The 24,816-nt window shown below is 36.6% G+C and overlaps 1 protein-coding gene across 1 annotated transcript in view; it reads left to right on the top strand.

Moving 5' to 3' along the window:
* The window catches only part of CNTN1 (contactin 1), a gene marked incomplete at both ends in the record, with an annotated part of 137,298 nt that overhangs the window by 75,388 nt on the left and 37,094 nt on the right, over window positions 1-24,816 (top strand). The window contains 7 exon segments of the mRNA XM_080631191.1: window positions 1,006-1,130; window positions 3,114-3,231; window positions 4,852-5,002; window positions 5,481-5,608; window positions 8,182-8,357; window positions 18,384-18,504; window positions 22,798-22,956. Of these exon segments, the coding sequence (XP_080487317.1) occupies window positions 1,006-1,130; window positions 3,114-3,231; window positions 4,852-5,002; window positions 5,481-5,608; window positions 8,182-8,357; window positions 18,384-18,504; window positions 22,798-22,956 (978 nt within the window).

Raw genomic sequence — 24,816 nt, 5'->3', positions numbered from 1 at the left:
TTTATTCTTCTCAATCTATGTTGCTTTCACGTATGTTGCAGATATCTTTGTTTCCATACTTGATGTCAGTGCTGACTCATAGCATCCTCTTGACACACTGCTGTTCAAGCCAGTAGAGCAAAATGAAAACTCATGCATTGAATGCCAGGCATAACATTTGAGTATTAATTGAACAACTACTTAATTTGTCTGGTTATGATAGCTGTGTATACACCTTGACATAGTAATGACATAGCAATGGAAATTAAATAAATTTAGAGTACTTGAAGTGAAAGAACTTCCAAGAAGAAAAAGAGATGATTGGGTTTGTTACACTTGTTTCCTCTTTTGTTGGTCTGTCTTAGCTATCTCTCTTACTAGTTACACTCAACTATTTATTCCTCCAGCATCTGTCCCTTCTCTTCATGCATTTGGCTAAGTGAGGGAACCAAAACATTGCATCTTACTGCTCATAGTGAAATCATCCCAAGTAACCTGACTCCTTGACTGAGGCTTGTGCCACATAACTGTGGCATGAAAAGGTTGTCCATAACATCTGACTTACCTTCAGGAGATTTCTGTCTCTTCTCATTGACTGTACAGAAAATCTGCTGAATTAAGATCCTTAGTTAAGTGCTTGAACTTCACAGAGAGAAATTCAGAATTGGTGTGGGAAGGTTGTTACTGTTTGTAATAGGTAAAGCTACTAAATAGGTTCATTTCCTTAGCAAAACCAAAAATGCTGGGACATTTTCAATATTAAATTCTTAATTAGCTTCTCTGGACCAAAAGAATATTTTCCTGGAGACCCTTTCAGTACTTACATGGTTTTGCACAATTTTGTGTCATTTAACTGTCATTTTATGGTGTTAACTGAGTAATTTCCACATAGTATAATAGACAGGTCAGCATAAGTGGTAGCATAACTCTGGACACTCATGAAAAAGCAGTGGAATTAATACAACATAATGCTAATTAAATATGTATCTGCTATATTTACAAGGCATCATGGTTTTTATCTTTCAGCTTCTCCTGAGTGGGTAGAACATATCAATGATACAGAGAAGGATATAGGCAGTGACCTCTACTGGCCTTGTGTAGCTACAGGCAAGCCTATTCCAACAATTAGGTGGTTGAAGAACGGTGTCGCGGTAAGTATATTGCCATAGATAATACAGGATTGATTGATTGATTAGCTGATGGATATTATTTTTTGAAGCATGCATTATTAAAAGGTTAAAAGAAAATAAATTATAATGATACAAATATTTGCTGATCCACTTGCATTAGGCACTAAAATCTATTTTTTAGTTTCATCTCAGTCTTCTCTTCAGTTTTCTGGGGATATGAAGAATTCAATATTTCTTTAGGCTATTTAATATTCAGTCTGAATTATGAACTCGACTTTTGACCACATGTTGGGAGGTGGATATCCCTTTTTCTCCAGTCCTCTTTATATAAATGCTATTTTCTTCTCTCTGGATAAAAAATGTCTATCAGCTTATCTCCAAAAATAATCCTTTTTACCACATTAAACATGAGTGTGTCTTTCAAAGTGTAAGACAAAATAGAGTCAGACAAGAGAAGAAAGGGTAATTTTTAAGTTACCAATGTTCCTGTATCATGTGCTTTTTCACATTTTTTTTAGCCATAGCCTATTGCAAAATTCCATTATTTTAGGTGATGTGAAGTTTAAATGAGTACCATTTGATAATTTAAATTTATTACATTGGTTATTTTCTTAACCAAAGTAGATTTTCTGTCCAGGCATTTCAACAATGTAATATCTATTGCTTAATATCTATTGTATCACGTGCCATTAAAGAACAAAGAGGATAGAAGAGGGCACAATGTAATGCTGCATCTGTTGAGCTGTGGCGGCACTGATCTTGGCAAGCAAGCAAAAAAAGACAATGAGGCAGCATTGGTTTGTCTTTATGTTTTAAGAAAAATGTGGGAACTTGGAGGGAGAATAGGGGTATCACCATCTGGCATATGGAGATGGCTTAAACCGGGAAAAACAATGCTGCTTTCTAGCTTCAGTAGTTATTACAAACAGGTAATTTAACAAGTGAAATGCTTGATGGTCCCCACTCAGCTTGGCTTTCACTGACAAAGTCTCCATGCTGGATTGCAGAAAGCGGTGTGTAATTGTGCAGTAATACACCAGAAGATTATGCTGTGTGTTAATATTATGAGATGATTTCCAAATGGAAAATAGCAAAAATATTTAAATTGCCTTAAAAATATAGGTTGTTTCTAAATCAGATATTTTTTAATTAGGTGTTTCACTTAGCAAAAAGTAAAAATTTTCAGAAAAATCTGGTTTAAACGTTTTTTAAATAAAAGTGCAGGATATATGTTTCCTTTAATCTTTTTCAGATAAATAGTATTCTTTTAATCTTCCACTGCTACATGCACTCCAATTCACTCATATACAAGATTTAAAGCTTTTCAGCTTGATTTTGACAAGAAAACAGGATTTATTAACATGATCTTTCAAAAACAGACATCTAGCTGTACTTTACAAAATGCACCACCACACTTTGTGTACTTTTATACACAATTTTTTAGAAATAGATTAAGTACTTTATTTTGATTTACTGTATTTTCTTTGATATTAAAACAATGTAATAGAAAATAATTTATGCTACCTCTCAGGGGAATTGTCTGAAAAACTTCTGCCTCACTGGGACTTGCTTTGACCTTTTACTGTAGTAGAACGATGTACATACAATAGAAGGTACTGAACCATGAGCGTAGAAAAACAAAGCTTATGGGCATAAAATGAATTTCATTTCTTGTTTCTTATTTCTGAATCAGTAGTGTTTACATTAGTATGGTAACAAGGGACTGGAGAGTAGATGTGTCAAGTGCCACTCAGCTAAGACTTTTCCATCATATAGATAAACACTGAGTCTGTCTTTAAAACAAGAAGGTGAACAGATTGTCGCAAAGACTGAAATGTAACATGGGTAAAATAAAATCTCACTGATGTCTTAATGTTATATGAGGAACTCCTTTCTGAACGTTGTCCCTAAAAAAATAAAATAGAAGATATGTTGAAGGGATATAAATTTGTCAGCATACATCGTCTATATGAATATCTTGTTGTTTTACTGATTCTGTTTTAGTTCCGGAAAGGTGAACTAAGAATACAAAGTCTGACCTTTGACGATGCCGGCATGTACCAATGTATAGCAGAAAACACACATGGAATTATTTATGCAAATGCTGAACTGAAGATTGTGGGTCAGTAGGATTACTTGCTCTATTTTCTATTTCAGGTTTGAGTAACAAAGCAGTCATATTTGCAAGCATAGTTTGTAACAGATTCCTGTGAGGATAAAGCTAAAAAGCTTTGCTCAGTGTAGGGGATTTATTTGAGCTCTCTAGCTGGGCTTTGACAACAAATTGAGGAATCAAGTTTCCAATTTGCAGGAAATATTTGCTATATTATTTCTGATGTTTGTTTCCTGCTGTTACCTCTCAGAGGAACTGATAGTGCAGAACTTACATGAAGCACATAGAGTTACTGACTATCTTCTCAAGCTTGCAAAACTTTGGGAGCATTTTCTTTTTTGCTTGTCTATGTCCTCTCCTCTGTGGGTAAAATATGCTTTTTTAAAACTATGTTGTCAGTCACCAAGCCTTTAAAGCTCTTCCTCTTCACTCTCCCTTTTGCTTTTGCTTTCTACAATCTGCTATGACCAGCTGCAATGGTTGTGTGCGATACAGCTGTTCCATTTGATAGCTGGATGTAGTCATTAATCCATTGTTTTCCTAAGGAGCATACTATTGAAAGTTAGACTTTCAGATCCAGAGTGCTCAGGCTTAAAACAATTTCTGACATTTTTACTGATGTCATTAGAGCAGGCATAATGGCTCTATGATATGGCTTTCCTAGGAGATTTCCTTGCAGAAGTTACCCTGAGTTCTTTCTATCTCATGCTTGCCTTCAGACTTTCCCAAGAGCTAAACTATCCTTGACTTCCTCAACCCACTGCCCAACAATACTTTGTCCATTGCTGTTCTTCCATTACTACGTACTCACTACCAGCCTGAATTACCCAGAAATGAGAACTTGATGCTCATTTGCAAAATTCAGTGTTCTTAAGGTGTGGATGTTTTTCAGAGGGGTGTTTTTTTCAGGATGTTTATCAGAGTTTTTCTCTGTACTGCTGGAATGAACTTATAGCCTCATTTCTTTAAGCTGTGTACATTTGCTGAGATGTAAAATAATTAAAAACATTTTGTCTTTTATTTGGTTACAAATAAATAGAATACTAGTAAGCAAAGGTCTAACCTAAGTATGTAAGAGCGGTGCCTGTTACACTCAGGTCTCATTACTGTTGTAAATCTGAGACTGCACCTAAGGCCAGTCAGTTAAACAGAAAACTACAAAGAGGAGGAAAGGTACAACCTTAATGTTGCTAGAGGGGGCTTAAAATCACTGAAAAGTAAACCAAACTATTCTTTGAAAATATGATCGAATGAGAGACTTTATGCAGAAACTGGTCTCCAAGAATATAAATTTTATTAGGACTGATCAAAAGGCATTTGAAAAGGAGGAACTTTCTATTGATTTTGGCAGACTTTGATCTTGTTAGATTAAACTTAGATGGAAGTCCAGAATTCAACAGAAAGAAACGTCTAGCGTAATGCAACATAGAACTACACAATGATTTTTCCTATTTTAGATCAGCATCTATTTCTCGGGACATTTTTTATCATTACTATTTTTCTTACTGATCTGAATAATGGATATTTGCATACAATTCCATAGTTTTGTCATTTACTTCATGTTGCAAACATACTGTATTTTGCAGAAAAATCACTAACAGCATTACTTTTGTTAATTTTCGCTTTCAGCTTCACCTCCTACTTTTGAACTGAACCCTATGAAGAAGAAAATCCTAGCAGCTAAAGGGGGTCGTGTAATCATTGAATGCAAGCCCAAAGCTGCTCCTAAGCCAAAATTCTCCTGGAGCAAAGGAACAGAACTGCTTGTAAATGGGAGCCGGTTAGTATTGACTGTTAGGGGACACTGTGAGTCTTAAAAATGCTGCCTTATGTTTCTATTTATCCTGTAGGCTAGTTCTCACTTTTGCAGACTTCAGGAGCAGGAGACTGTATAATTTCAGGAGAACAACCTGCCAGAATGTTTCAGCCAATGTGAATCCAAATAGCTAGAGAGGTATCCAACTGTTTGGTGCTGTTCACATTTCAGAATTGAATGGTATCATAAAACTGTAAGAAAACTATTAGAATGACTACAAGTAAATGAAGGTACATTCTCTGGCTCCAGCAGAGGCATCTAATCATGCCACAGTCTAATAAAATATTTTTTCTATAAGAGTGTTTATAAATGCAGTATTTAGATGTGAGGTTCCAATAGACTTCTGTGGTTTGTTCTTTCACTTGCTACCATTCTACTGAAGGTACTGCTTTCTGATATAAAACCTAATTTCTTTTGATGTATTTTTTTACACTTTCAATAGCATACGTATCTGGGATGATGGGAGCCTGGAAATTATCAATATCACAAAGCTGGATGAAGGTCGCTACACTTGTTTTGCAGAAAACAACCGAGGAAAATCTAATAGCACTGGTGTTCTGGAAATGACAGGTAAACCTGTAAATTGCATTAATTTGTTTGGGGTAGAATCACTACTTTTTGTTCCAGCACTTGCGAGCCATTTTATATCTTTTTAATTAAGTTGCTCATAAAACAATGATGCTTTAAAAACATATTGCTCAGTAGAAACAGTATGTTTGCACTAGTTCTGAGACAGTGTATCAATTTTCAAGGTTGATTTCTCCATTAGAGATTATTAAATCTGATCCGTTAAATTGACACATTTTAATGCATTCATTAAAATTGGTAGCTTAGCGCTCAGGCTAAGGTGTGATTCTGGGCCATGACTCAGACAGAGATGGCAGTCTTACTGACATTCCTTAATTTTTCTTTTCTGTTTTCCTCGTAAGGTAAGTAAGTTTGAGAGAGCATTTCTGTTAAAGAAACATGCATTAAATTGATGCAATAGGGACACACAGCCGTATGACTGCACTACTAAATTCCCTTCTTTTACAGGCACTAAATTCTCTTCTTTTACGGGTATTAGTATTTACTGATGGAGTACTGATATCCTTAGTTATATATTTTAAACCTGATATCAAATAAATAAACAGCTGTAGAGTACAGACAGGAAAGATGACATTCATGAATAGCTGTGTCTGTTAGCTACCACTCATAGTGGAAGAATAATTTATCAAATACATTTTTTAATGTGTGTTCCAGAAATCATGCTAGATGTGGCAGCTCAATGCCACAATATTGATGTACTAATGTAAGAATTAATCTATGTCATCAGATCATTTGAAAGCATTTTTCTGCTTGATTTATACCAAATTTATTGTACCAAATTAATCGTAAGACTTTTGTTTTGCTTAATCAGATTTGATTAATAATTACTATTACTTTTTATCATCCTTTTCAGCTTTATACATCTTAATATTGCCCTCAGGCATTTAATTATTTTGAAAGATTATGTAAATAAATATTCAGCCCCTTAATAACTCTTTCATACCTTCTAAAGTCATTTCCTTACTAAATTCACACAGTGAAACACTTAAACCATACGTTTATAAACCTTATAAACTTAGATACACAAAATTTTAAAGTTTTGGAAAATTCTGCTCCAATTCATCTAAAAAGACAAACCAAAAGTCTAGGACATCTCCCTTGCATCACAGCAGAAATAGGAGGGGTCAGATGACATACTTCAAATTCATTTTCACATTGTGGACAATGATAAGAGTTGACTAAGAATGTTTTGAAGATGGTATTCCCAAGATTCCCAAGAATTGTGTGGCTCATAAAACTTCTCAGACATTGTGAATGACTACAAGAATTTTAAAAGTTAAATCTGAAGCTGACAGGCACTGCAAATCTGATGGTTTTTCCCACATGCTGTTTGTTCACTGCCACAGGACCAGTAGAATACTTTGTGCAAACATTTAGAACATCACTGGTGGTAGAACCAAATGCTGAACATACAGGCACAACACTAGAATGTGGCATGTATGCTAAGCATGTGTCCACAGCTAAGACTTTAAAGATCAGATGTTAAGAGGTTGCTCCAATGCACTATGAGATGCTCCATTCTGCAAAAGCCAGTAGTTGTACCATCCTCATATCCTCCATATTAAGCAGGTTTTACATTACTTGCACACAGGAAGGTTTCTGTCAAAGGCAGGTTGACAAATAAGATCGTTTTTATTGAGGATTTTTTGCTGTTCTGTGTATTATGAAGTGTAGTGTGCTTCTTGGAGCATGCTCAAACCTAGGTCTTAGCTAGTAGCAGTAGCTCTTTTTCTTATGGCTATTGTCTTCCAGGTTTTCGTACCCTATTTGCAGTCTCATACTAGTGGGAAAAATATGTCATGGCATAAGGAAGATGCTCTGAGGCTTTTTGTTTTATGATAGAAATTGAAAGAAAAGCAACAGGTCTCCCTGATCCAGTGAGTCCTTTCCAGAACAATGTTATTAATTTGCCATATGAGATTGAAGAATGCACTAAGATCTCTAGCAAGTATCATGAGATCTCTGCCTTTTTGTTTTCTTGTTTCTGTATCAGTATGTAACATTGCTGGAAGATGCACAGCTTTCTTCCTTTTGTTGTATTATTTTCCTTTCCACGTGTAGGTATTTGCATAGTTTGCTATGCATCCATTCTATTGTTTCGCAGTAGATAAATTAAGATCTCAATCCCTGCAGTACTCCAATAGAAATCTGACTCAGCCTGACAACTGAGTAGAACTTTTCATTCATTAGACAGGTTTTAAAACATAAGAAATATTATTAAAACAAGAAATGCCACACAAGTCACGTAAGATTCATGATGTGTCTTCTTTCTACCTGAGATATAGTCAATAAGTAAAACTAGCTTTAAATAGTCAGTAATGTGATTCAGAGACTGAAACAGCCAGTTTCAAAGAACGGAAGTTAGGCATTTCAGTTGTAAAAGGTTTCCTTTGTTCTCTTTATTTTGGTCCTTTGAAATGTGGCTGCATGAATAACATGTAAAGAAGACTTTGAGGGAGCCGTTGTATATATAATCAAACAATTATGGAGATGAGCTTGCATTTGGATAAACATTTATTTATTGGAATTTTCCATGTTTGCTGTTAACTTCACAGAAGCTACAAGGATTACTTTAGCTCCGTTGAATGTTGATGTCACCGTTGGAGAGAATGCTACCATGCAATGCATTGCATCCCATGATCCCACATTAGACCTGACTTTTATTTGGTCTCTAAATGGTTTTGTAATAGATTTTGAGAAAGAGCATGAACATTATGAAAGGAATGTCATGGTAAGATACTATAGATCCTTATCTAATACATGAAAGCCTATTTTTTTTATTGTGAATAGCTGTCTTTTCTGTTTTACTTTTTCTATTGTGTTGATTCAGGTATAGAAAGATGCAGTAGGCTAAGAACATGAAATAAAATCACAGTTTAGACATTTTACAGACATGTAGACACTTGCAGGTAGATACTGAAATCAGATATCTAAATTAACATAAGTATTTTGGTACCTCAGTTAAATCCCAGTGAATAAAGCTGGTAAGTTGGTAGCCTTATCGTAAACAGGGTGCAAATTATCTCGGAAATTTGTGCATATGCGTTCACTTTTCCTTAATCATGTTTTTCTCCTCAACATTTCTGGTATTTGGCACAAAACCAGGCCAGATGGTAGGTATGAGTCAAACGGTCTGTAAACACTGAGCAAGAAGAGTTGGTGTGAAGGCTAAACAAGTTAATACAAACACAATCGTTTTAGCATATTGAAAGAGGAATTATGAATTTTTCATGCTTGCATGTGTGGTTATCTCTTTACAGTCTTCTATCAGGATTATTCAAAATTATTACCTTGATTAGAAAACCCTTCTCGTTATGTCTGTTCAAAAGCTGACTTATCTAATATTTAACAACAATCTCAGAGCGGTTACCCACATATCTATATTTATTCTGTTATTCTGGGTTTAAATGATACAAAAATCCTCAATATAGATACTTTTGGAGTTTGTACTACCAAGAGGAACTGTGAATGTGGAGAGAAAATATTGCTAATGGTACCTGTAGTGTCTGGGAACGCCAAGGATCATGTTCAGTTTCAGCTCTGTGTTCAAAATTATGTACCATGTAACAGTGCCTCCTGCAGAGTATTTCTGTTAAGCTGGAAATATTATTTAATTTTCCATGGAGATTCTTTTTTCTTTTTCAATATCTGTTTATCTCTTTGTGAGATGTTTCAAGCAGAACTGTTTTAGACTGGTTTGGAGCAAACCAGTCCTTTGAGCAGACAGCCTGCTCTTTTGCTGAGTTGTAAACATCCCTGTGAAGTCACGCTGCACTCTTTCAGTGAGAGACAAGTCCTTGTCAGACAAGCCAGCAGAAGTATGCTAAGATCAGTTGAAAAACATTGAAACCCAAAGACATAAATCACTTTGTGCCATAAATTTCTCCAAAGTCTGTGTCCAAACTCAGCAACAGGGTACTAAGCAGTCTGTAGTGTTGTGTTGTTTCAGGAATTACAGAATCTATAGATCTTCACTAGTACACTGGGATCTTTCAAAACATTTCCTGCAAGTGGCTATTAAGCTGCACTTTTGATAGGTTTATATCTGCACTTTGGTACTAATCAATGCGTAAGACTTTCTTAAAAAGCTTGACTCCCCTCCTAATGGCATTCATTTGTCCTTAGGGACTTTCTCTGTCATATGTTGAACAAAAGTCTTTATATCATTGACATACACTTTTGGGTCTTCCTCTTAATAATGAAAATAAAAAGGAAATTGGAGTTTTTTCTTTTAGGGGAAATTAATTCTGAAATGTAATACTAATTTTACGGCACTTTCTAGCAAAGCACTTCAAATGAACAAATATGGGCCAAATAAGGGCCTTAGCAAGTGTGTAAGGTGTCATTTTCTGTGAAGATTGACTTAATACTTAGTTTCCTGGCCACCTGTTTCATCTTCCAGATAGCCAGTGGTCCTAGATCTCCTGGCCCCAAATTCTGGTTAACTCCACAATATTTTAGACACCTTACTGGACTGCTTTATTTCAAAACAAAATTAGTCTAGCTTTGCTAGGCTTGCTTGGTCTCCACAGACCTTCCATAGTCTGCAGATGGAGAGAAAGAGGTGGTTTACTTCATGTGGGTGTTGAATCTCATGCTGGATGATTTCTTCTTTCAAAAGATTCCAGAGATAGATACTCCATAGGATGCAGAAGTAGCTTAAAAGGTACTAACTCTTAATTCACTTAGAGAGTTAAAGTTAAGTAGGTTAGATCCAAACATCAATTAATTTATTTTTCATTGTGTAACTCTGTCTTCATACGGGTATTTCTTAATTTGGTGTGTTCCATTTGCACTTGATCATTAGTGGTAGAAGTTATTTTAGCAGGAGCATATTCCTAAGCCTTATTTTTGGGCTTTCAAATGCAAAGCAAGTACAGATCATCTCTGTTACTTCTCGACAGGCAGCTCAGTCTTTCTCAGCCAGGAGAGAAGGGACAGTAGGACTGCATGTGAGGTCTAGAATTGCTATTTGTAGTTATTTGTGGATTCAGCACTGAAGTAACGACAAATGCAGAATTTTTAAACAGCTTCAACAAATACAATAAAAAGGTTTATGTAGGATGTAATTAAGAGGAATATACACTTCCGGTATTTCTATTTCATTGATTTAGTATTGTATTAACTTGCATTAAGGGTTTTCCTCCTTCACGTGCTAGCAAAGGGATTTTCTCCTGCCTGCCGCTTCTCTCTGGCAGTTCCTAGCTCAAGTCACTGGGTGGCAGGTTTGCTCAGGCTTTCTTGGGTGCAAAGTGGTAAGCTATTGTGCATTCAACAGCAGCAGCCCCAACTGCTGTGCTGGAAGCAGTGGAGTCCCATGCTGCTACCCAAGCCTTCTCAAACAGAAAAGAAAAAATTTACTCCATCATGAATATTAGAGTTACTGTTGTGCGTGCTCTCTGTGCTATGATTTCCTGTTGATGAGGGATCCTCATCTGTCTTCCACTATTAATTTGTGTGACAGCGTAGATCAATATGCTGAAAATTGATACAGCCACAGTATTCAGTTCTCAAAATAACACTAATATTGTTGTCACATACACATAATGGAATGCTAATGAAATTCATGTAAATACCTACGTAAGTCTTCTTTCTTTAAATGGAAGCTTTGGTATCTCCATCATTGCTGAAGGCAAAACTAATTTGCATTACATTAGTACTAAAACTCATTTATCAAAAGAACATTTGTCAGTGCCATTTTTGTTTCCTGTGACACTGATATTTAAAATGAGAAATATATGTATGAATTGGTTAGCTTTCAAAAAGTTAAACTGAGTCTTCAAAATCTGACTATTAAAATTGATTGCCTTTGATTTATGTGTGGTTGTTCCTCTAACTTTTTGATTGAGGAACTAAACATTAATACATCCTTTCAAGTCTTGTAGAGATACAGCATTTCAAGTAATCTAGAAAACTCTAATGTTTGGTCATTTGTTATTTATAGGTCTGCTTTTTGTCATGTATATTTAAAGACTGAAAAGCAGACTTTTAATAGACTTTTTTAAAAATATACACTATCCAACTAAGTGTACTTTTTAAAGTTTATTATAAAAAATTATCTTTAAAATGTGAAAGAGTGTATTTTTTTTATATTTTTTGAGCCCTACTGGTCCATTGGTATGGATAGTCAGGAAGAGGAACTCCATAATTTGACAGGCTAAGGTCGGAAACTTGTACATAAACTCCGGAAAAGTACAAATGTAGGTTCTAATAGTCTTAGTCACATATAGACATGCATACGTTTTAAAATGCTTTCCATACCATCAATATTTCTGTGTTTGCTGCACTGTTTATTAGTCCTCTTAAACAGTATCAGTGAACCTGAAAAGCTGATACTTTTCTCACCACTTTATCTTTAATAAGTTAAATTAAATTGCCATATAATGGTTCTGGAACTTGCCTAATTGCAAATAACTTTGATATGAATTAAAGAAAGAGGAAGTGTTGGTGGAAAAATACAATAAGGCTGGAGGATGAATTTTGTCATAGAGACAATTGACTTGTTTCTTGCTCACATCTTCTCATATTAGTAATGAGATTATCAAGAAAACTTGATGAAAAACTGTTCTTTGGGTACCTGAGACTCTTTCACACCTGACAAAATGCAGGCCTGTATTACCCTATCATGTAATGTCTGAATCATAGAATCACAGAATAGCTAGGGTTGGAAAGGACCTTGAGATCATCTAGTTCCAACCCCCCTCCCATGGGCAGGGACACCCCACACTAAACCATGCCACCCAAGGCCTCATCCAACCTGGCCTTGAACACCGCCAAGGATGGAGCATTCACAACCTCCCTGGGCAACCCATTCCAGTGCCTCACCACCCTCACAGTAAAGAATTTCTTCCTTAGATCCAATCTAAACTTCCCCTGTTGAAGTTTGAACCCGTTACCCCTTGTCCTCTCACTACAGTCCCTGATGAAGAGTCCCTCCCCAGCATCCTTGAATCTTTTAAAGTACCTCACTGAAGTGGTTTGAAAGTTCTGTTCTTGGCATCTAGTGTGGTTTTTGCACCCCACAAAAGGTAATATCCTTATTTTTACATCAGATAACTTTGAGGCTTAGTGCTGTTTTGTGATCATAGTTTATCAGAAAAAGTATTCCATGGAGCCCCACTTGACATGTTGAGTTCCCCTCTCCTCTGCAAAAAGAAAATAAAGCCAGCAAAATGCAGAGTTCCAAAATGGTAGGTGCAAAATTGAAGTGACCAAGACTGTTTATAGGAGAAACTTCCAGCTTGATGCTTTTTTTTTTTTTTTTTTTTTGTGGGAATTTTGAGATTTCTTAAGATTTTTTGCATGTCAAAGATTCTTGGATTCTATTGTTTAGTACTTGGGATTTGTTATGAAATTTACATCTTGCATTTAAAAATATTGTAAAGTAGAAAGCATTAATTCTGTTCCTATTATAAAAGAAGAAGAATCAAATATCCAAGATACAGAACAGAACTGGCCCCAGTAGTGAGCCCTGGGGAACTACAGTTGCGACCAGCCACCAGCTGGATTTAGTCCGTTCACTACCACTCTTTGGTCCTGGCCTTCCAGTGGGTTTTTTACCCAGTGAGCAATATGCCCATCCAAGCCATAAGCAGTCAGTTTCTCCAGGAGGATGATGTGTGAAACAGTGTCAAAGTCTTCACTCACTAAAGTCTAGGTAGACAAAAAAAAGAGTCCCAGGACTCTTCAAAGGCACTGTCTCAATATATTGCTTCCAGTGCCTTGATGTATTAGGAAGACACTTCAGACATGAGTGAATTAGAAGTCACATATTTGGCTAGGTTTGGGTAAAATTTGGAGGCAAGGGCCTAATAATAACGTAGTGAGCATGGAATGAGAAGGCTGGAGTCAGTGGTTAAGAGCAAGGAGGGGAAGGAAATCAGAAGGCATAGTGCTGAGGGTGAAGCCAACAGATAGCTCTGACAGAAGCCCTTGAAGAAATCTGTTATTAATCCAGTGCTATTTCCAGCACAAAGAAATGTAGAGGATCAAGATATGCCGACTTCTGTGCAAGAATTAAAAAAATACACTGCAAAATCAGATGACTGTAAATTTATGTGCTTCTGCAACTTTGCAAACTCCCAAATCCAAGTACCATCGCTAGTTAGGTAACAGGAGCTGACAAAGCCAGGTGTGAGCAGTACTCAGAGAAATGTAATTTACAGTGTATTGTGATTTTTTGTTATCAGCTGTAAAGCTGTAATCCATGAGTACAAGTGAACAAGTACCTAGGCTTTTCTGCTGTTGGAAATAACAGGGCAAATTCCCACAGGGATGCTGGTACAAAGCACAGTGTCCTCAGGCATTTTCAGTGGTATGCTGAATGGAGAATAATAATATATTTGTTGGAAACATTTCCCAATCCGCATTTCAGGGGTAGAATTAGCACTGTACTTCCTTTACATATAAATATAGTTCACTGGAGGAAGAGACTCTTCAGTGGGAATGACTGTGTCATCATTATCCTGCTGGGTTTTTTATTTACCCATAACTTTTATGCCAGCTATGGTTTATAAAATAGTGAGGTAAGCTCTCCTGTGAATAAGATTGAGACAATAGAGCTACACTGGTGGTGTTGTCCCCATGTCATCTCTGATGTCAACATCAAGAAAACAGATATAATCACATTTACATTACCATTTGTCAACAGCTATTGGGTTATCTGTTCCAGTTGGTTCTGCCACGTAAAAGATCCTCTACTGGCAAGAACAAAACAATTCACACAAATTCAGTAAGAGTTAAACAATTTTTAGGTACAAGTAATAGAAAAAGATGTTTTAAGTTATTGCTAGCTTTGAATAAGCTGGTCTCATCACCAAGAATCCCATCTCTTCCACATTACTTCTTATTGATTCTCTTATGATCTTACCTCTACTGTGTATTAAACATCTCTGAAGCTCAGACATTAATTTTCAAACCTGAATTAAAAAAAAAAAAAAAAAAGACTATCTCTGCTTACCAGGTTCTTCTATTTCTGCCAAGTTAATTTCATTATTATGAAGAACTTGTTAGCTTCATACTAACATGAGTTCCTTTATTGTTGCTAAGGTTCCAAAAGTTGCAGATACTGCTTTTAGTCAGAACTCTGTATTCCTGTAAATTATTTTTGATCACACAGGGGCGTATTCTGATGTTTTTCAGTAATTTAGTGCACTGGCAAAGGTGACAGTCAAAACAGAACAATGAATCTCAGAAATGGGTCATACAATTCTATTTTTGACATCACTATTAAAGCACAAATATAGGGCTCATATGATGAAAATCTTTGCTTGAAACTTGGTAAATAACTGGGTGGTGAACCACAGATACCCTTGGAACATCTCAGTATTGCTATCACTATTTCCAGTCTGTGATTCAGTTTTCTCTGAGTTAAGAAAGGCATTTTTAAACTTAGCCAAGATGAGGTTTTTGGATGAAAACATACAGTGCATTCATATCTAATTTGTGGAAGAACTTGCTGATGCCCATGCTCTTTATTTGCTTTGTAAGCTCTTCTTTTACCACCAAGAACTTAGGCTTCTTCTGAGTTATGGAAAGCTTCATCACCAACTGCATAAAACCTTGCTCCAGGAGAGCTTCTTAACCAACAAGATACAATACCATATCTGTGGGTTGATGATTTTTAAATTATGTTACATTTTCCCATCTGTTTTACATCATTTAGATTTTCAAGACCAACTTCCCATAAAGGAAGTGAATGTTACAGCAAGTATATGAGCTCATCATTAATAAATGTAATAAAGTATTTTAATTAGAGTGCTAACATAGGGATTAATGAGTACTAAGTCTATTAAAAATTTGTAATAATTTGTTATTGAATTAATAATATGATTATGAGAATTCTAAGTTTATGTAGTTTTTCTAAACCCCACTGCTTTGCCCAACCTTTGCATACATTTATTTACAATTGAAAGTGCAAGCAATGATCAGAGGTTCACAGGCAGTGTGTTCTTTCTAAGATGACATTTACTGTTAATGAACTAAAGCTTTATACAGCAGTCAAATAGAAAACTCTTTGTCTCTTTTATTAAAACCAAAACCTAAAAGAACAAAAAGAAATAAATAAAAAAAACCCTCACAGGAACTGAAAACTGAAGGAGTTTCAACTTCTGCGGTTTCTTTATCCTGATTTTTCAGATGGCAGATGAGCAGGTAGGCATCCTCTCTGCTCTTGTAGAAGTACTGACACTCCCACTGATTTTTCTTTCTGAAAGCCATTGACAGCAAAAGGCAGCACAGTGGAGAAAAAAGGCTTGTATGTGCTTAGTCAGGCAGCCAGTCAGTGTTCCCTTATGTGGTAATCCCTACAGATTTTCAAAGGATGCTGTCCTTGAAGGCAGTCCCCCTGAAGTTTCATGAATAAACTGAGGGACACTTGCACAGAAATGCCACTGTCCCAGACTCACCTCATCTCTGCATCCTGCCTGCACTTTGGCAAATTAAATTAAAAGCCCTGACATATTAGTCTTGAGTGTGAAGTGTGAATGTGTATATATATATATATATATATATATGTGGGCATAGTTTAATAATAATGAATAGAGAAATGTTCAGAAATAGATCAAAAATATTGGATTGTTCACTGATCCAACTAATCTGATCATTGCTAACAACACTTGTGTCACTTCAGAAAATTGAAAAGGTACAGTGTAACCTGCATTTCTCTCTGACCCTATTAAGGCAATTGGCTGAAGTATTGCTAGCCAGAATTACATAGCTTCTTTCACATATGCTTGATTCTCCTTTTATGCAATCACCGGTTTACCTCAGGAATTTCTTAAAGATGTGGATTCTTATGTTGGACAAGAAAAAAAATAAAAATTGGTGTTAGCATATTTCAGTTTGTGATGAAATTTTACGCCAGCAGAATTTGAAGCTGGCATTCAAAATCCTTGCTGGAGTTTGGAAACGAAAAGGATAGTTTTATCTGGTTATTTTCATCTCCCCTAAATATAGAGTTTCAACTGGCATTCTAGTTTCAGAACATTTGGAAAAGATAGAACCTTACTTCCCCTCACACACCCCCCTTTCCAATCAGGGCACATAAACTGGATGACAGCTTTATTTCATTTCTTCAGAACATCTAAATGCAGAGACACTAATTTCAGCCCATAAAATTTGAGATTGTATTGAAGGTCTTTGTTGTTACCTAGAAACTTTCAAGATGATAGCACTAGTTCTTACACCTAGATACTTGGCAATTTCTGGTTTACGTACCATTTTGCATCTGAATTCCTTTTGTTCCTGTGATGGTTTCTCAGTGTTTGGATTGTTTGGGTTTTTCTTAATTATATTTCTGAACAATCTGCAGTGAATTAGGAAATCTGAATGTTGCCGGTTTTGGTATAGTGGGGTATACATCCAGCTGTTAATCTTTTATGGCATTTTGACTTATATGAAAGTATTTGTCTGCAATAAAATCCACGATAGATAAGCAAAATATTTCAAGTGCATTATTTTTAAACATTTTTATAAATGTCTTAATATAAAATGTGGTTTTCATTGAGAATAGCTGTAGTGTATGTAATGCTCTCTGCTCTACTCCTTGTTTTACAGGTGCGTACCTAGTTACTCAGTGGGTTCACAGAAGTGTCATAGGACAGTGACATTTTATTCAGTTTGCTTATCTGTACAACCACAGGTAGCAGCAGATAGTGGACCATCTGCAAACACAGCTGTATATTTTCCTAGTAGTCCAGAATTATTGAATAGTGTTGAGGAAGAATTAGGGTCTGTGATGGTGATGATGATGAGTGTATGAGCCTAACTGAATAGCAAATTGCTTCCCTGAAGGTCCTGCTGCCATTGGCCAGGGAGCAGGGAGAGCTTAACCAGGGAAAAAGCATGACCTTCAGGGCAGGGGCCTCATCAGCAAGGTTAGCTGTCCACTCAGCAGGTCAGGACTGGGTGTGCCATGATGGGAGCTGTAGCTCTGGTGGGCCCTGAAAGGAAGCATTTCAGCTCCACAGCATCTCCGCAGCAGGGGATCGGCCCTCGCTGAGGCTTCACTTCAGTGCTGCCTGTGTGCACCCATCCCAGGTCACCAAAGGGCCACTCTGGACTATGCTGTTTCAGCGCTGGCCCAGAGCCCTTGCAGCCCACCCTCCCAACATGGGGGCTACAGCTGCTGTCATCAACCTGCACATTACCAGCAGGGATGGTCTTTCCTCTAAGGAGCTGTGACATGTGTTGAACATTATTGTTTGTTCACAGTTGCTGCATTTTAGTATCTCTGGTGCATATTTATTTAGGCTGTGATTTTAGCCTCTCTGTGATAAAAACTTTCCTACTGGTTTAAGGCTTGTAAAGGAGGAGCCAAACAGTATCCTGCTCTGTTAGTAGGACTCCATGACATGTTATCATACAAACATGCATAAAAAGGCAAGTAACGGTGCAGAAAAATCATCTGGCTGCTCTTTATGAAAAAATTCTTAACTAAATTTAATGTTCAGATATAGGCTTCACAAAGGAAAAGGGAGATGTTGGCTTGTAAAAAAATATTTACTAAGACGTCTGGGTTTTGTCATGTTCAACAAAGAACACAGCTCCTCGGGAAACACAGGGTAATTTCAACAGCTGTCATATAAATCAGATGTATCTTTGAGGGTGATCTGTTTTCCAGGTAAGCGCTTGCTTTTAGGAAATAGCAACCACTGTATTACCAGCTGGGAGGAATGTGTAGACAGGTATCACAACAGGTATCACACTGGTGTACAGGGATGTTTACCAGCTTCATTAAGTGCTGTTTTTGTGACAGATTAAATCCAATGGTGAGCTGCTCATTAAAAATGTTCAGCTGCGGCATGCGGGAAGGTACACGTGCACTGCTCAGACAATTGTGGACAACTCCTCAGCTTCAGCTGACCTTGTGGTAAGAGGTAAGGTTCTCCAGGTAATACAGAAATGTGGCTGGTTTTCACCTGGACAAGCAGTGTTTCTGGTTGTTTAGAATATGTTGTTTCTCACCGTAAAATGAAAAATTAAAATGGGGAGTGCATGAACATGCAAAATCCTGAAAGTCCACTCTGGGCACTGATTCTATTCCATATGTTTAGAGGTCCAACTGAACACGTTTTCCTGAAAAGCAATAATTTTTTTTTATTATTAATATTTTCCTTATGTTACAGTAATTTTTAGACAGTTTAATTTGGTCTTCATTATTAGAAAATTATTTTAAGTATCATTTCACTGTACCCACTGTATAATATTTTTAAGAAGTCACTTCTTTTTTCCCATAAAGTTTCATGGATTAAATTATTGTGTATAATGCTAGACCTACATTAAAAGGATTCCTAGTTTTGAAATGACAGAAACCAGGACATTTAGGGTTAAGGTTATCGCTCCATTATTAACTAATTCACATTTGTTAAGCGTTAATGTGGTCTCAAAACACTGTGCTTGTACATAGGGTGTGTCCTACACATCTGTTATGATTCGTGGTTTCAATAGCTTGAGTTAATTCATGTCCTTTGGGTATTTTACTCTGTTTTGTGCCTCCAGGTATAACAGGTTCTGAAGTGCTAATGCACTCTAACACTGACAGTTCAAAGCAGACATAACTTGTACATGGAGCCATGTTGTTGTCATGTTTTGCCCCATGTACTAAAGAGCTGTATGGCAGAATCAAGGCACAAGTGTAGCTTGATTCTGAATCTGTCATCTGAGGATGTTGTGGATTTTCTGTATTTAATTTTTGCTGGGTATTAACAGCCAGTGAAATATCAGTTTTGGATGAAATGTCAAAGCAAATGTGGAAGTGGTGAAACTGGGAATTCATCTACAAAGAAAAAGAGAAGGGCCTGTTCATGTGCCTTAGTATTATGTAAGCAATTCCTTTCAAAAATAAAAAGAGAGATGAGATGAGATGAGATGAGATGTTATCAAGCTTCTGATTCTTCTTCCAACCTGATAATTATAATTAGAATCATTGCTCTGAGGTTATGTTTGAAGAAATTAACATTCATTTTATGCTCAACATTTGAATTTTAATACAATGAACACTGTTCTGCTTAGTGCTGAGTAATTCTCACTACCGTTTTTGTCAGTAGAACACTCAGCGCCTTACAAGGCAAACTTAAATATCTGATGAAATATGACAGAAGTTGACATTATAGTTTCACTGCATTTGTAGGAAGAAGCAAGAGCAAAATATGAAAACACAGAGCATCTTGTCAATGAAGTGGTAAAGGATAGCCAGTGTTCATGCAGGCACATGATGATACTTTGTCCACAAAACTATTTGTGTGACCTTAGAGTACTAACATCGCTCTTGTGTCCAGGCGACTTGCTAGTGATATTAGTACACTGAAGACTCTCAGGCCTCCAAGTACCCCACCCAGCCTTAATGGCCATGACCAGCCTCACCAGGACACCCATCCACACAGCTACCCATAGGCCCAGGAGCCCTGTTAAACTGAGCCCTGGACCTTCAGCCCTGGCTGGAGCTATGTTACAGACATGCCTGCTTCCAGCTCTGTCTCTGGCCTGCTTCCTGGATGGGCTTCAGACCTATGTAGTAGGCAGCTTGTCTCCTGGATGGACGGCTTGGGTATGTGCATTAGTTTGTCAAATGAATGCACGTGATTCATTGCTTGCAGTACCTAGAACTCCCATATCAACACCCAGCCCTCCCCACCATATTCAGATCCTGCAGGACTGTGCCCCATTCTTGAAAGAACTGCCAATCCTTGCATTACTCCTGGGTCCTGGATCAGTTTTCCTGAGGGAACAGCTGGCCCTTGGTGTTTCCTGACACATGCCATTTTCAGAAACTTTGATAGTGAGGTGGGAAGCTGTAAGAGATACCTCCTAAAAAGGGAGGAAAAAAAGGTCTTGGCACTGATAAACCTTTTCATATCTTCCATCTTGAGGGCTTTTGAAATGAACAATCTTGCAGGAGAACACGTCTCTCAGGCCATACCTACCTAAGTCCTTAGAGCTGGGCTACCAAATAGGCACATTACCAGGGAGGAGTTGACTAAAGACTCTCATCTTAAAAATCAGCTTTTTGCAACAACTTCTACTTTGTGCATCCTCAGTGAAGAGTAAGAGGCAGTTTCCCATTGCATGTATTATGTAGTAGTACGTGCATACAATGTAGATGTATGTAGTCCTTGCCTTGAAAGGGAGTTCCAAGAACGGCTAATTAGTAGATTAGTTTTCAATGCCAGTATTTAAATTTTAATAGAAATTGGTTATAAGCAATCCAGTAGTCAATTGAAGTGTATTTTTCCAAGGATACTAAATGGGAGCTCTTCTTGGATCTTAGAATAAACAATCAGGAATTTGGTTGTCAAAGTCGTAAGCTATATCCAAACAGATTATGTAGAGTGGCCATGCCCATTTTATTTTTAACTAATAGCATATATATTCTTTAAGTAACCAGCCTAAATTTCAATACTTCTGGAGTCAGGAATGGAATCACTTGGTCGTTATAAGGATAAATTAATCGAATGCAAGGAACAACAATATATGGTAGTATGGGGTTTTTTTAACTCAGTTTATTTTATTCCTTTTGCTCAGATTTATAGAGAAAATAAAGAGCTCAAGAGCTGAAGATAAGTTGGCACACTTTGTGTTCAGATCTCATGTAGAAATCTCATTCCATTCTTTTTGTTGTGTTGTTTTTGTTTCGGTTTTCTGTGGTTTCTCTGTAAGTACTGCAGAGAAATATATCCTGTTGTTGCTTGTTTTTTCAATATGTTCTGTGTCTCATTCAATCAGATTGTTGGATAATTACCTGAATCATGTTGGCATATTGTTATCTCTGAATGTGGAATCAGAAAATACTTCTCAATAGTTCTAATGCACTGCCTCTGCTTTTACACAACACTTGATATGTATCACATAACTGTGTACCGTATAAAACAGAAGCATAATAACAAAACCAGAAGAGTTAATGTTAAAAGCATGATCTGAAAATATCTATAGGCCAAGTTTCTTAGTAGGTACTAAGCTTTGGGTTAGAGTTACTGTAAGTTTGAGGGAGTTTAGTACAATTTGCTGAACACTGTGGTGTCTTTTGCAGATAAAGATTCCTATACTCACATATGTATGCACCTGCATCACTCTCTTCTTAGCTCTCTAGTCCGTGAAAATAATCACCTGTGCCTGTTGATCTACGTATTTTAGCCTCTCTTTGGGGGACCAAGTCACAGCACAGCAACAATGAAAATATTACCCAGACAAAACAGAGGAGTGGGAGCAGTAGTAATTAGAAGGAAATCTTTAACATTTAAAAAATACACCAAGAAAAATGCAAGCATTCACTTCAGCAGTTTTTCTCTGTTATTATTGTTCAGAAATAAAACAGATGAGCTTTGGTGAAGAGATGTAATGCCATTTATTAGGTTTAGTGATACACCAGGAAAAAACAGGCAAGTTTTGAGAACAGAGGCAAATTTCTCCAAATCTGAACAAGCAAACTTAAAGTATGGATTGAGAATAACTGCTGATATTTTAACGTATCTATTTTAAGTAGGCAGTTTCAGCCAAAATAGTATTTGATACTTGAAAAGCATAGAAATGAGACTGTGAGCTAGTTTAAGACAAGCAACTTCTACCCATAATGATTTAGCTGGATGCTGGGAGCGTAGTAATGTGCCATCATCTGTATTTAGTTCATGACTTTTTATATTCACTAGAGCCAGGAAATTTAAAATTAAACTTTCAAGTATCTGTCTTTTGAAGAAAAAGAAATACTCCTCAGAAATTATTTTATAGGTCCTTCTTGATGATCAAGACTGAAAGGGCAGATGTGGAATGGCTACTTTGTGGAAAATGTTTTCCTTTGGTGCTTCTGTTCCTTGTTCTTTGTGCGGTGATTCTGGAGCACAGCGGTTGTTTGTTTTCACCCATGTAGTTCACAAGATTGCTTTTAGTTCAGTGGGTGTAGTGGATTCCGCATTTTTGGCATGGGTTTCTGCAATTCTCAATATTATTACTTAGGCCAGAGTCATGGAAGTTTCATTTGGTATTTGTTATATGCAAGAGCATTTATCCTCTGAATCACTCTGTAGAGTATTAAAATGTATATATTTTTTTCAACCTGTTCTTAAGTAGAAAGTGAGACTCAAAAGCCTTGTATCATAGAAGTACAAGTATAATTTAATGAATGTTCATTTTCAGAATATTTAAGTTGTTAATTGAACTGCCATTGTTTTTTTTATCAGGTCCTCCAGGCCCTCCTGGAGGTATAAGAGTAGAAGAAGTTAGAGACACTGCTGTAGCACTTACCTGGAGTCGTGGAACAGACAATCATAGCCCAATTTCTAAATACACTATCCAGTCAAAAACCTTTCTATCTGAAGAGTGGAAAGATGCCAAAACAGGTAAGAGTAATGCCAGAAGTAGTAAAGCCAATAGGTTTTTAAGTGTTTGACTGTTAGAAAATTTGTCTAATCAGAAAATAATCATAATAAAAAGAAAACAGGGATGCTATTAATGTCTGCTACAGGGTTTGGGAGCAGGTACCATCCTGTCAATAAGTTGTCGATAGGTTTGTTCCTAGCACTTTGAAGGCCTGAACTGAATATCAAGAAATAGAGAAAAGAACAGCACAGAGTTTTTACCTGGTTTTTGCCTCTTTCCTTGTTGCTTAAAACATTCCACATCAGCTGCTAGAATCATTAAAGATTTATTTACAGGTTAATTTTGATGGCAAACAAATGTCTTTATTTCTCTATTTGTCATGCAGAAAGTTGGTTAAAATTGTCTGCTTTTTTCCTGGGAACAGGATAAGTTCCAGTTGCATTAAAACTTGTATCCCTAGAGAAAACATGGCTAAGATTATCCTTCTAACCACTGGATGTCATCATTGTGCCACATAATTGCAGTTGAGGATGCACCTACCTGAACACATGGCATGCTAATATATAGTTTTTTGCAAGGTTTAACATAAACACATAAATTATTAAAATATTTTTAAACTAGTAGTATCTTTGAATGCTTTATGATGGATAGAATTGCCACAAGCTAGACAGAGTTGTCCTATCAATATGATTATTATGCCATTGTAATAAATTATAACTGAAGTGCAATTCTGCAGAATTAAGGCATCACATAGTCAGCATTTCTAAATACTAAGAATGTAAGTATTTTCAGCTACTGCCTTTCATTTAAGCTGTCCCTTGAAACTACAGAGGTAGGTGTCAAAGAAATAGACTGACATATTGGCCTGAAAATTTGTTACATTCTTAGAGTAAAAAGTTAAAAATACTAGGCCTACTGCCTTAAATCATATTTCTCTCCTAGAATATGTGGTATATGTAGCTGTATTGTATATAATTACCTCCAGCAGCCAGCATCAGCACATAACACGTTAAAATACCTTGGAAAATAGAAATAGAAAGTTCCCAGTCCCTTCCTATCTCTTATATCTTATTGAATAGCTTCTGTATAAGAGAATTCTTCGAACTTTGAAAAGAAAATAAAAAAATATTGTAGAAGTTAGAGCTGTTCAAATAACTGATGATTTGCTTCAGTAACAATATATGCAGGAGGGAGGATCCTTTTAGACCAGCCTCTACTTTTCTCAGGATAAATTTTAAACAAGGGTGGCAGCTCTGATCTTGCTTCCTTTTGTGTTGTGTGTTACTGGAACTAGAAATGTGGGTAGGAGATACAAGTGTTGGACTCAGATCTTTGCTCTGGTTCAGAGCAGACACTTGAGCCCATCTTTCTCACTTCTCAGGATGATTCCCTATTTGCAGTGTTACACACATGGTAGGATGCACTTCTCTGTACTTCTGAAGTTCTACCGCTTCACAGAATTAATGAGATAGTCATTGAGACATGTAGTCAGACTGAGTTATCCTGTAGCATGTTGAGTGAGATTCACATGATGAGTTGGACAGGTAGGAATCTAGATTGTTGAATTACCTTTTTAAAAAGCTAGTAGTTGAACAGTTAAAATTAACTATTCTGGTGTTTTCAAAATCATTGCTTTTTCATTTGAACTGCACTGAGTAATTCTGATTTATAGATGATTCCCTCAAAAAATAGGCAAAATCACCATAGTAATCATCACTGGCACCACTGCAGCTTTTACTTAATTTCTTGGCTCCTCCCAGCTTGGCTCAGTGTTCGCTTTCATATGAAAGTCACATGATGAACAGTCCAAACAGATCTTTCATCAGTGTTTAGGCTATCATTTAATGCTGCTAATTTTCAATGTGTGGGAGAAAAAAATA

This window comes from Psittacula echo, assembly GCF_963264785.1.
Source record: "Psittacula echo genome assembly, chromosome: 1".
Taxonomy (NCBI): domain Eukaryota; kingdom Metazoa; phylum Chordata; class Aves; order Psittaciformes; family Psittacidae; genus Psittacula; species Psittacula echo.
The sequence above is the reverse complement of the archived record's forward strand: the minus strand, read 5'-3'. Positions and strand labels throughout refer to the sequence as shown.